The 12,728-nt window shown below is 42.4% G+C and overlaps 1 protein-coding gene across 1 annotated transcript; it reads left to right on the top strand.

Moving 5' to 3' along the window:
- Window positions 1-4,129: 4,129 nt before the first annotated feature.
- On the top strand, window positions 4,130-5,818 carry LOC143984270 (uncharacterized). The gene is made up of 2 exons (XM_077484542.1): window positions 4,130-4,817; window positions 5,097-5,818. The coding sequence occupies exons 1-2, from the start codon at window positions 4,356-4,358 to the stop codon at window positions 5,589-5,591; spliced, it is 957 nt and encodes a 318-aa protein (XP_077340668.1). The 5' UTR covers window positions 4,130-4,355; the 3' UTR covers window positions 5,592-5,818.
- The last annotated feature ends 6,910 nt before the right edge of the window (window positions 5,819-12,728 follow it).

The raw sequence follows: 12,728 nt of genomic DNA on the forward strand, positions 1-12,728 counted from the left end.
CACCATGATTTTTTTGGACATCATTTGATGCTGATACGTAGTCTTTTAGTAAACAAAAATGTGTTAAAATGAATCACAATTTAAGCGTTTCTTGATTGTTTTGGTTAAAAGTTCAATCGTTTCGTAAATATGGTCTATTTTGCTGGCATTTGTAAAATCTTGCCATTTTTGAAAATAGTAATGGCGTTGCTAACCGTTTTTTTTTTTTTTTTTTTTTCTGGTGACTGCCACATTATGGCGGACACATTGGCCAATTTCCATACATTTTTGTGACCATTGTCATTAATACAGTGATCAATGCTGTCAAAAATTGTCTTGATTACTGTAAAAATGTCACATGCAGTGAAGGTGTTTTATTAAGCACAAGGGGGCCAAGGAATGGTTTAAAGTGTGTTCTGGGTGAGTGTTTTTCTTAACTGTCTGGGGGATGGGCTAGCAGTGACATGACCCTGATCACTGCTCCCAATGACAGGGAGCAGACGATCGGTGTCATGTGACTAGGCAGAAGCGTGAAATAAAGTTTGTGTTGTAATGTACAATGTTTAATGTGCAAAAGTACTTATTTAGTTTTTTTTCTGCTTTTTGCCTCCCCAGTTTCCTTCATCGCCACAGGAATGGCAGACTGTGGCATCCCATTTTGCCACCCGTTGGGACTTTCCTAACTGCGGTGGTGCGATAGATGGGAAGCACGTCCACATTGTGCCACCACCCCATTCGGGGTCATACTTTTTTAATTACAAGGGGTTTCACAGTATTGTGTTAATGGCGGTGGTGTCGGCACAGTATGAGTTTCTATATGTGGACGTGGGGAAGAATGGCCGGATGTCGGATGGAGGAGTCTTCGCCCAGACGGAGTTCTACCGCCGTCTACAGACAGGTGGCCTGGGCTTGCCACCTGATTCGGAGAATGTGGAGGAACTACCCTTCGTATTCATTGCTGATGAGGCTTTTGCTCTTGACGACCACATCATGAGGCCATTCCCCCAAAGAGCCCTCACCCCGGAGAGGAGGGTTTTCAACTACCGGCTGGCCAGAGCGAGAAGAGTTGTGGAAAATGCATTTGGAATAATGGCCAGCCGGTTCCGTGTATTTCTGACTGCTCTAAACCTAGCGGAATACAAACTGAACTATGTCATACTTACGTGCTGCATTTTGCACAATTTTTTACACAAATACTCAAATACTTATTTATCCGGAATAATGCCGGAGGCTGGAGTTGGTCCAGAATCCATGACAGGCCTGGATACTGGCCGTACTGGCTTGGCCCCCCAAAGTGCACGTGAAGTTCGCGAAAGATATGTGACTTATTTTAACGGTAGGGGGGCCATTGCAATGCCACCCAATCTTTAATTTTTAAAAAGAGGAAAATAATAAAAGAACCTCAAATCTGAAATGTGTTTTCTTGCTTGCTTTTGGTTTGTGCTGTCTCCTATGTTATCCTAGTGCACTTGTAGTGCCAAGTGTATTTTCATTAAATTCAATAAGGCCCATTGTCACTGGATACACAAAATCCCTTTTCCCAAACTGGTATTAAGCATTGAAAGAATACGCCACACATTCTTGATTATTCAAAATTTTAATTTGGCCACATTCACATGTGCCATTGAATATTTAGTGATGTAAATTTTTTTTTGGGTTTATTTAACTTTCTTTGCCAAACATTTTTTTGTTTCCTTTTTTTTTAAATTTTTAAAAACATTTTTTTTTTTTTTTTTTTGTGGTTTTTTTTTTTCTATAAAAAATATGAAAAATGTATAACAACAATCAGCCACAATCATAAAAATTGGTGAAGTAACAATCTTTGAACTAAAACAAGGGAAATGAAGAACATGATCGATATTATGGAGAAACGGATTATATTCTCCCCAAAATATCGATCATGTTCTTCATTTCCAGCTGCATATTGTCAATCTGAGTCTTCATGAGATCCAGGCTAGTTCGCATGTCATCTAGTTCCCCATTCCAGCCCATTATCTGGCCAATCAGCCTTTGTGCGCTGTCACTGGAAAATGGGGCCCTTTCCACAAACAGAACATCACCTACAATAGATGGGAAACATTTGGTCAAAAATTATGCAGTCATACATGGATTTCAACAAGCTGGGGTGTCAGACACTCACCTGGTGGGGTGCCCATCTCCCCTACTTCCTCCACCTCTCCTTCCTCAACCTCTCCTTCCTCGACATCCTCGGGGGGGGCACTGGTGCTTGGAAATGTGTCGCTTTCCACAACCACAACATCACCTAAAATAGATGTAAAAACATGTGTTTGGAAATATGCAGGTATACATCGATTACCTGAAGCTGTGGTGTCAGACACTCACCTGGTGGGGTGCCCATCTCCTCTCCTTCTTCCACCTCTCCTTCCTCCACATGCACATCCACGGGGGGGATGGGGCTAACCTCACATTCCTGCTGGCAAGGGTGGCGGTCCCTGGGATCCTGCTTTGTGAGGCTTTTCTGCCCTATGAGAAATTAACAAACAAAAAGGTATACTTTAGCACACAGATATTTAAGGCCAGAACTAGGAAGATGAAACCTTGATTAGAAGTGTTGTACAATTGTCGGTTTATGAAGAGATGCAAAATGTGAAGACATGATAAATCAATTCACTTTGCCCAAAAATCAAATAATTTGCTTTTTGTGCCAAGGTTCACACATGCCCAACCCCCCCCCCCCCCACCCAAGTATACCAGGGAACCCCGTGTGGCGTGTGGTTTACCCTAATAAATGTTCTCTGGTGTCCCACACCTTTGCTCATGAGTGCAGATGTGTTTTTACCCAGCTGCCAAGTGTCCTCTCCTTCAATTACACTGAATGTTCTTTTCTAGTCATTGTATTTTGAAACACATCTAAACCACAATGTCCTAATCATTTTTTGTGTCCTAAAAATTACACAGCCAAAAAATGCTGTTCAAACCCTGTATCATAAATGAGGTTTGCCACGAACAATTTACGAGGGTTTGTTAAAACGATACGATTATTTTACTGTATACAACATGAAAGCAGCAATTTTTTACATTGTACAAAGGTAAAGCATATGGATCTGTATGCAATAATCATAAAATAGGAACACACGACAAGTACTTACTTTTTTTCAGAACTTTCTTGATCCTTCTGTATTGATCCGGCTCCCTCAATTTCAGGTCGGACCACCGTTTCCTTAATTGGTCTTTTGACCGTCGTACCCCAAAACGATTATGCAGGGTCTTAACTACTTTGGCCATGATTCTGGCCTTGCGCAAGTTCGGATGGGTGTATGGTCCATACTTGCCATCATAATCCTTACTTCGCAAGATTGCCACCATCTCCACCATCTCTTGAAATGCCAAATTTGAGGCCTTAAATCTCCTCTTTCCGGATCGGGACGTTTGTGGCTCCGGGGATTCGTGACTACTGGAGTCGTTAAGATCAAGCACCTGTTGTGTTTCCGCCATGTCTCTCCTACTGCGCACCGTAGAGAAAAGGGGGCGGGAAATATTCTTGTAAAAGAACGTCAGGGGCGGGCAACGCAGGCGTAGTTCTACGCGTACGCACTGGATCTTACGCCAAAATGCACATGTCGTACGTACGGTAAGTGCGCAGAAAGGGGCGGGAAAACATGAACTTGACTAAAAGAACGTCAGGGGCGGGCAACGCAGGCGTAGTTCTACGCGTACGCACTGGATCTTACGACAAAATCACACGTCGTACGTACGGTAAGTGCGCAGAAAGGGCGGGAAAACAAGAACTTGACTAAAAGAACGTCAGGGGCGGGCAACGCAGGCGTAGTTCTACGCGTACGCACTGGATCTTACGACAAAATCACACGTCGTACGTACGGTAAGTGCGCAGAAAGGGGCGGGAAAACATGAACTTGACTAAAAGAACGTCAGGGGCGGGCAACGCAGGCGTAGTTCTACGCGTACGCACTGGATCTTACGACAAAATCACACGTCGTACGTACGGTAAGTGCGCAGAAAGGGCGGGAAAACAAGAACTTGACTAAAAGAACGTCAGGGGCGGGCAACGCAGGCGTAGTTCTACGCGTACGCACTGGATCTTACGACAAAATCACACGTCGTACGTACGGTAAGTGCGCAGAAAGGGGCGGGAAAACATGAACTTGACTAAAAGAACGTCAGGGGCGGGCAACGCAGGCGTAGTTCTACGCGTACGCACTGTATATAACGACAAAAATCACATGTCGTATGTTCGTTTGCGAAAATAGGAACAGAAGTTGGGAGCAAGCAAAACGAAGGTAAGTTTAAACCATTTCCCCAAATAAGTGGCAGATCCTGGAGTCTATCTTGGGCTAAGATTAGGAGAGTCTGAGCTAACATTATGTTTTTTGGCTTGTGTATTGTCTTTCAGAAAAATGAATCAAAAATTCAGGGATCCGGAATTTTTAAGTCTGTTTATCGACAAATATAAGGAGATGTCAAATCTGTGGCATGCCAAGCACAAGGATTATTTTAATAAACCAGTAAGGAGGGCAACACTGGAGAGATTTTTGACATTTGTGCAGACTTGGATCCCAGAGGCAGACGTGGACTTTGTGGAGAAGAAAATTCAAATATTGCAAAACATGTACCGAAAGGAAAAGAGGAAAATCGAACAATCCAAAACATCAGGAGCAGCACCAGGTGATGTGTATGTACCCAGGCTGTGGTACTTTGAAAAGCTACGGTTCCTGGACGACCGGTGTAGACCCAGGGAGTCGCTTTCTACTCTTCCCTCCACCCTTCCCTCCACCCTTCCCTGCAGCATTCCCTCCACCTCAGCAGAGGCTGATGAGCCTTCCATCCTGGAAGAAGCGGATGCACCCAGCTGGAGCCAGGTATTTTTTGAGCAAAAATAGTGATATTCATAATATTAATGATGTTAACTAGATGTTATTCGAATTTGTACGCTATTATTGATGTTAAAAAATAGTTAAAATTTGGACATATCAATTTACAGTAGTGGCCACAAATGTTTGTCACCAGCAGAAACAAGAAATAGTGGTGTCATAATGATACTCTTTTATATGTATTAACAGAATTTTGAAGTCAGGAGCTGAAAAATGTTTAGGATTGATGAACAAAAAACTAAAACAATGTCCCTTTTTTATACACAGGAGGAGCTCAGCCAGGAGGAAGGTGGGGAAAGTGGCAGGCAGGAGGAGGCCGTGCCCTCTGTCAGCCAGGAGGTGGCCGGGCCTAGTAGAAGCATGACAACATCACAAGTGCCTCCCCTCCGTCTTCCATCAAAAAGGGCAAAAAAAAATACGCTAGCACAGGAGGAATCCCTGCGCCTAATTAGAGAGGCTACTAATGTCTTAAACAGCCCCCCTGACGCAGAAGAGGCCTATGGCTGCTACATCGCCAGCCGTCTCCACCAATTAGAGATGGGCCAACGTCTCCACTGTGAAAGGCTCATTTTCTTGGCGTTACAGAAGGGGCTGAGTGGAGAATTATCGGCCAACAGCAATATTGTGGAGCAAGTTCCTCCTGTTCCTCCTCCTCCTCCTCCTGCCACGAGTACACCACCGGAGACACAGCCTCCCAGGAAGGCTACAGGGAAGTCTGCAGGGAAGGGTGCAGTGAAGGGTGGAGCGAAGAGAAGAAGGTGATGACCTGGCTTCACTCTGGTCCGACCAAAAAGACACAGCCTGTTGTACCACAGCCTGGGGACATATATACCATCTGATGCTGCTCTTGATGTCTGGGATTCTGGGACCATATTGGATTTCGTAATATTTGAATTTTCTTTTACACAGAGTTTCACGTTTGCCCTGGGGCCAAAACGCTACACAAATGTCACAATTTTCTCCAGTGTTGCCTTCATTTTTTTGTTTGTTCAACCAGAATAAATGGATATTTTTTTTTGAAAATATAATTGCCTATGTGTTTTTTGGTCAAATACCTTTCTATAAAAGACAATGTGAAATTAACAAGGGACACTAACCTCCTTGAGGTTATAAACAAAATAAAAATGTTATTGTGGTAACTTGTCACCAGAATAAAAATAAAAAGGTTATTGTGGTAATGAAAAAAAAATAAAAAAAGTTTTTGGTGTTAACGTGACGGAACAATTAAATATGGAGATCACAATAAAACAAAAATGGTAAAGAATTCTACCAAAAATATGTTTGAAAAAAATTAGTCAACACCATTTTTTATTTATTTATTTTTTTTTTTTTGGAGTAATTTTTTCATCAAGATTTTTTTGGGAATTCTTGAACATTTTTTTTCTTGTGATCTCCATATTTAATTATTCGGTCAAGTTACCAATTTTTTTTTTTTTTTTTTTTACTTGACAGAATAATTAAATATGGAGATCACAATAAAAAAAATGGTAAAGAATTCTACCAAAAATATGGAGGCCAAAAATTAGTCAACACCATTTTTTATTTATTTTTTTTTTATTTTTTTGGAGTAATTTTTTCATCAAGATTTTTTTGGGAATTCTTGAACATTTTTTTTCTTGTGATCTCCATATTTAATTATTCGGTCAAGTTACCAATTTTTTTTTTTTACTTGACAGAATAATTAAATATGGAGATCACAATAAAAAAAATGGTAAAGAATTCTACCAAAAATATGGAGGAAAAAAAGTAATCAAAAAAAAAATATATATATTGAGATGGGGCTTTAAAATAAAAACAAGATCATTCATGAGATGAGGAGAAATAAAACAGAAATGTGTTTGGTGAGAACTCTGTGAGTGAATATGAGCAGCAAAGCAACTTCGTTCTTCTAGCATTATAAATAAAGACTTCGTTCTTCTAGCATTATAAAGAAGATGCGCTATACATTTAAACGAGCACAGAATTTGCAGCATGACGAATGTGCTACTTCCAATACGAACTGGAGTTTTACAAGACCGAGCACTTCCGTCTCGTACTTGCTTCAGAGCATGCGTCGTTTTAGGACTGTCGGAACAGCATACAGACGAGCGGACTTCTACATCAGAACTGGGTCCGGCGGAGTTCCGTCGGGAAAATTTGAAGCATGCTTCATTTCTAAAGTCCGTCAGACTTTTGCGAAGCTAAAGTCCGTTGCAGCCCACACACGATCGGATAGTCTGACGGACTCGGTCCGTCGGAGTTTGGATGTCGAAAAGTCCGCTCGTGTGTACGGGGCATCAGATGCATTTTTGACACTTTTTCAAGCATTCTGGTGCATTTCTTTCCTCTTTTTTTATTTTGACACTTGAATTTTCTTAGAACAATGGTGCGTTATGGTACATTTACATACATTTACACATGTTTTTATGTATTCCGGACAAAAAAAAAATGCAGAAGATTTGTACTTTAGTTGAAAGTACTGAAACCGACCACACTGGTGTGAACTAGGGCAATTGAAATATATGGTAATTACTGAACATGCATTCCAGATGCATTTTAAAAATGCACTGGAAAGCATCTGGAGTGAACCAGCCCTAAATTTATATTTTTATCTTCTATGTTTATAGAAAAAGCTTAAAACAGCAATACTTATTTTTGGTATCTAGCTCTACATTTGATTGACAGGATATAAAACTCCAGTTGGAGAACTGGTGTTATTTGATGTTCAATAAATATGGTCAGCACCCCGACCCTCCTCCTCACCATCAGCAACTCAACACTCTTCTTCCTTCTCATTGCCAGGGGTGTATGGCATTAGGGTGCTATGCATGGTGGTAGTTGGGAGTCTTCCATTGCATAAAGCTTATATGTTAAAAAAAATACCTGAAAAAATCTCCAGAGGTCTATGGACTGGCCTAGGGGATAGTAGTGTAATTCAACCATTTGGCAGGGATATAGTGGGATTAGCAGAAGAGAATGGAAGGAGCTCATGAGTGAGCCTCAAAAAATTTCTGCAATGTACTCTTGAGGAGGAGAGGGAGGAGCGGTCACATTAGCAGTTTTCAAATTAAAATGGCTGCTATTCACCCTTAAGGAAGAGGAGAAAAAAGGTGCATTTGAATCATTATTAAATTAGATAAGGGGCGCATGTCTGGCAAGTGACCAAGCTGGTCATCTGATTTGTGAGCTCAGTTAAACAGCCACCTACCAGCAATGCACAGCAGTCTGGAGCACTGAACCCTAAACACTGCTGCCACTGATTCCCAAACTTAGCACTGCAATGCCCAAGAGAGGGAAAGTGAAAAGAAGGCTGCAGCATCTAATGGACTTCTTTGCAGCCACCATGGTACATGGTCCATAACATAGCACCGCCTCCTCGCTTTCACTATCCTAGCACACTGCCTGCAAACACAATAGGAACTCAGAGCTCTCACAGCAACATGAGATCAGAGGCACCCAGTTGAGTGAGTGTTCTCTTATAACTTGATCTGGGTTGATAAATGTGGGCTCAATGCAAGACAAAAGAAAAAAGAGACCATATAGACACCCATACTATCCCCCACATCTCATCCTACCCTCTCTTCCACCACCACCCCACCCCAATCTTTATTAGAAGGGGGTCCAATGCCAAAAGGGAAAGCAAAAAGGAGAGCAGGTATAGGGCTGGAAGGAGAAGCCAGGGGAAAAAGGAGGAAGCATTAAAAAATACTGGTATTTTTAATCTAAGTAAGGTGTAAATATCAAATAGTGAGCTATCCCTACTCAATAAAGGTCTGAAATATGCCCCCCCCCCCCCCAAGAAATTTGATACATTTGAAACCTCTGTGGCTATAAACAAGTATGTTTGGGTCATTCTGTGGAAAATGTGGATAATATTTTACATACTAGATTGTCCAGCACATCATTATTCAATCCTGCAGGTGTCTTGCCCCCTAATTTGGCTGTTTAAAGACCTGATGATAAAGGACTTGAAAAATGTTAGGATTAAATATAGGTCAGATACTCATATTCAGGAATGTGATGTGTCCCTTTGTGAAAGGAAAGACCTTGTTATCTGCCCCAGTGGGACAAAGGGGGGGGGGGGGGGGGGGTCATGTTGCTTAAAAAATCTGACTACCAACAGGAAATGGAAAAATTGTTATCAGATGATCTCACATATCATATTTTGAATAAGGACCCCCACGTATAGTTTCAAAAAACTCTAGAATGTATAGTCATAATGGTTTTAGAGATGGAGATTTTCTAGTATCCCACAATCCTAGGATTCCTGTTATTTATTATCTGCCCAAAATGATATAATTCAGGAGTAAGGCATACCCCCAAATATTTAATGGCATGGGATTTCCACGCATATGAAAAGTTTTCCGACAGGCGATGTACTTCCGCGGGAGGGAGGTTGAGTGGGATAGCTTTTGATTTAGTTGGGTTAACCTTGTAACCCGGCAGGGATCCACATTCCTCCAAGAGTTTATGGAGGTTAGGGAGCGTAATGTGCGGTGTGTTAGGGTCAGGAGGACATCACCTGCAAACAATGACATTTAAATTCATGGCCCCTAACCATTACGCCGCTGACATTGGGGTCCCGCCTGATCTGGGCCGCCAGGGGTTCGATGCACAGGGTGAAGAGCAGCAGGGAGAGCAGGCATCCTTGACTAGTTCCATTTGAAATAGGAAAGCAAGTGCATGCCTCAAAAGGTGATTTGACGGAAGTGGATGGAGTTGCGTATAGGTACATAATCGCCCTGAGAAATGGCCCCCGAAAGCCCAGATGTTCAAGGGTGGAAAACATAAAAGGCCAGCTAAGCCTATCAAAGGCTTTCTCAGCATCTAAGGTGAGCAGCAGCACTTCATTTTTTTTGGCTGTTTATGATATCTATTAAATTGATGACTCTTCTGGTGTTGTACCCTGCTTGATGTCCTGAGACAAAGCCCACCTGGTCCTTATAGATCAGGGAGGGGAGGACGTAATTTTGTAAAAATTTTCAAGTCTGCATTTAATAAGGCTATGGGCCTATAATTCCCGCACAGTGTGTGAAATTTATCGGGTTTGGGTATGAGCGTGAGATGTGATGCCTGCAGATCTCTTGGGATTTCTTATTTGCCCATGAATCCGTTAAATAAACAGACCATATGTGGGAGCAGGATGAGTAGAAAAGATTTGTAATATTTATAAGCCAGAGGCCTTATTTGGAAGGTGTTCCCAAGTATCGGAAATGTCTTCGTCAGTGATCAGAGAGTTAAGGGAGTGCAAGGCCTCTGCTGGTAAAATGGCCACCCTGGTGGTTGCAAGGTAGGCTCGTACGCAGCCCTTGAAAATTTCTTGGGTCGGTAAGTTCGGTATGGAGGGGTTGTTAAAAAAGGTCCGAGTAGTAGTCTCTGAGTAATTGGGCAATGTGGTCGGGGTGACAGTGAAGGGTACCAGTTGGGTCCCGTAGGGCCTGGGGAGCCGATGTATGAGTGTTTTCCCAGAGTTTACGCACTAGTAAGGTTTGGGCTTTGTTGCCTTTATCAGTATAACTGACGCAGCCTCTGAAGGGCTTTATCTATCTTGCCTATAACTATATATTTAAGAACTGCCCGTAGGCATATAATTTTTCTCAGAAGATGGATTGAGGATGAGGTCTTGAGTCTGGATTCTAAGTCCCGTAATCGCTGTGCTGTCTGTTGTCTCAGTAGCCTGGTATTTTTCTTCCATGCCGTGGAGATCGCTATGCATTGTCCCCGTAAAACCGTTTTGTGTGCTTCCCAGAGAGTTCCCACAGAGATCTCCGGGGTATTGTTTTGTACAAAGTACAGTTTTAAGGTGTTCTCCAATTCTGACCTAAGGGTGAGATCCTTCAGGAGGAAGTCATTCAGCCGCCAGTGGCGGTGTTTGAACTTAGAAGGGTTCAGTTTAGGTTTCAAGAGGATTGGCGCATGGTCTGACCATGATATAGGCAGGATATCCACGTCAGTGATTGCTCACAGGGAGGGGGCATTAACAAAAAAGTAGTCTAGTCGCACGTGTGTGCGAAATGAATGGGAATAATGGGAGTATTGGCGTTCCGTCGGGTGTTCTATGCGCCATGCATCAAACAGAGCAAATTTGCGAGTGACCTGATGGAATTGTTGGGATTGTCTGGAGAGGCACAGAGAGGAATTTTTTTTGGTGAGGGATGTTCTGTCTAGAGTGGGAGAGAACAGAAGGTTGAAATCACCTCCCATGACTAAAGAGGAATGTTTGGTTCTGAAAAGGCGGTTGTACACCTTAGTCACAAAGGGTATCTGGTTCACATTTGGCAAAGAGGATCAGAGAGAGTCATTAAAAGCATCCATATATCTTAACAGGAGGGGATGATTGACGTCTGAATGTCCAAGTCTCGTAGTATATCACAGGAAGGGCCTACCAACTGTTCATATTGCAAGATGTTTAGCCTGAACCCAGGCTGCCCAAATTTGGTCAAATTTCTTCAGACAGTTAAGCCCCATATACGTACGTTTGTACAAGGGCAAAGTACTTTAGAACTATATTTACCTAGAAAAATGGTGACGTGTTCAATACTTATGTTACACACTGTATATATGTCACTGTGATGCACATTGTACCACCCCTTACTTATTTATTATTAAAAAAATTCAAAAACTGATTTTAACAAAAAAAGGAAAACTCATTTTAGCTTCTAGAAAAAATCCTCCTCTGACTGAAAAAAAATCTTAACAAGATTTTGTATAAATGGAAGGAACGCTACAAAACTTCTAGTATGGGAAAATATTTGCTATCAACAACCTTGATTTTGGCCTCTAGCTCCATAAAGAATTGAAAAATACTTTCCAAAGACGATGCTCCTTCATGTCAAAATATCCCCAACCCACTTGGAGTCTGCCTGTACTTGGTTAGTCACCCCCTGCTCTTTCACTCATTCAGTATATTGTGACATATGATTCTCGCTATTATTCTGTTGGCCCACTAGAGGGAGCCAAATTACTGTTCAGATCATATGTTATGACATAAGAGAATGTTTTTACCCCAGGAATAAGAAATGTATGCTGCCCATCTCGTCTGAGATTTTTCTCAGGTTGTTTTCACTTGTTCATTGTTCTTGTTCTTTTACTTAGCAGTAAAATCTATACAACAAAGAGATTGACTTCTCCACATATAAGCAACAAAAAAACCTTAAGACTACAGCCATCGAATTTCAGATTGAGCTGTTTGCCCACCATCTCCTACCACAAAAGTATTCTCCTTGTACTTACAGTATATATAGTAAACCACAGCCACTACACAACCTCTCCTCTGCTAACAATGACAACTAATCACTATAAATGCAGGGGAACTTAATAGTCCTTACAAAACATCTGCTTCACAAAAAAAGCTACTTCTCTAAAAGGAGATGTTCACCCTCAGAGCGTGACGTCCTCTCACACACATCCCCATCATATCGGAGGCTATCAGTGCTGGCTGAGGAGACACTACTGGTGCCTATTATGTGGACTGTAGCTCAAGTTGAAAAATCAGTGGACCTCGTTTTTGGATCTATTGCTCCTTCCCTAAAAACTATTTATCTATATATTCACGTTTTGCGAGTGGAAATAAGCTGCGGGTGAGTGTTTCGGCTCAGCTCGACTCAGGCAGGAGTGGGTCCGCACGGGTTGGGTGAGGAGGCAGGCAGGCCAGCCAGCCGGCTCAGCTCGGGCCGGGGGCGAGTCCGCTAGGCTCAGACAAGCCGCAAAAGCAGCCTCAGGGATTGGTCCCACACATGGTACTCTGGGAATTGTAGTCCTCTCACATGGCAGACAGGAGGCAGCGGAGATGTAAGTGTGCACAGGCCTGCAGTGTACAGGGAGGATGGGTGCAGGCCACCCACTTACTGACTCACACACCTACGTACCTTATTCAGATAAGAAGTGGAGCACAGTGCAACCACCCATAGCAGCCCATCA

This window comes from Lithobates pipiens, unplaced genomic scaffold (genome assembly GCF_037356315.1).
Source record: "Lithobates pipiens isolate NorthernLeopardFrog02 unplaced genomic scaffold, aLitPip1_a1.2 Scaffold_16, whole genome shotgun sequence".
NCBI classification, from domain to species: Eukaryota; Metazoa; Chordata; class Amphibia; order Anura; family Ranidae; genus Lithobates; species Lithobates pipiens.

Coding starts and splice junctions, on each gene's coding strand:
- LOC143984270 (XM_077484542.1), top strand. CDS start 4,356: ATGAATCAAAAATTCAGGGATCCGGAATTTTTAAGTCTGTTTATCGAC. Junction 4,818..5,096: donor ATGCACCCAGCTGGAGCCAG/GTATTTTTTGAG, acceptor TTTTATACACAG/GAGGAGCTCAGCCAGGAGGA.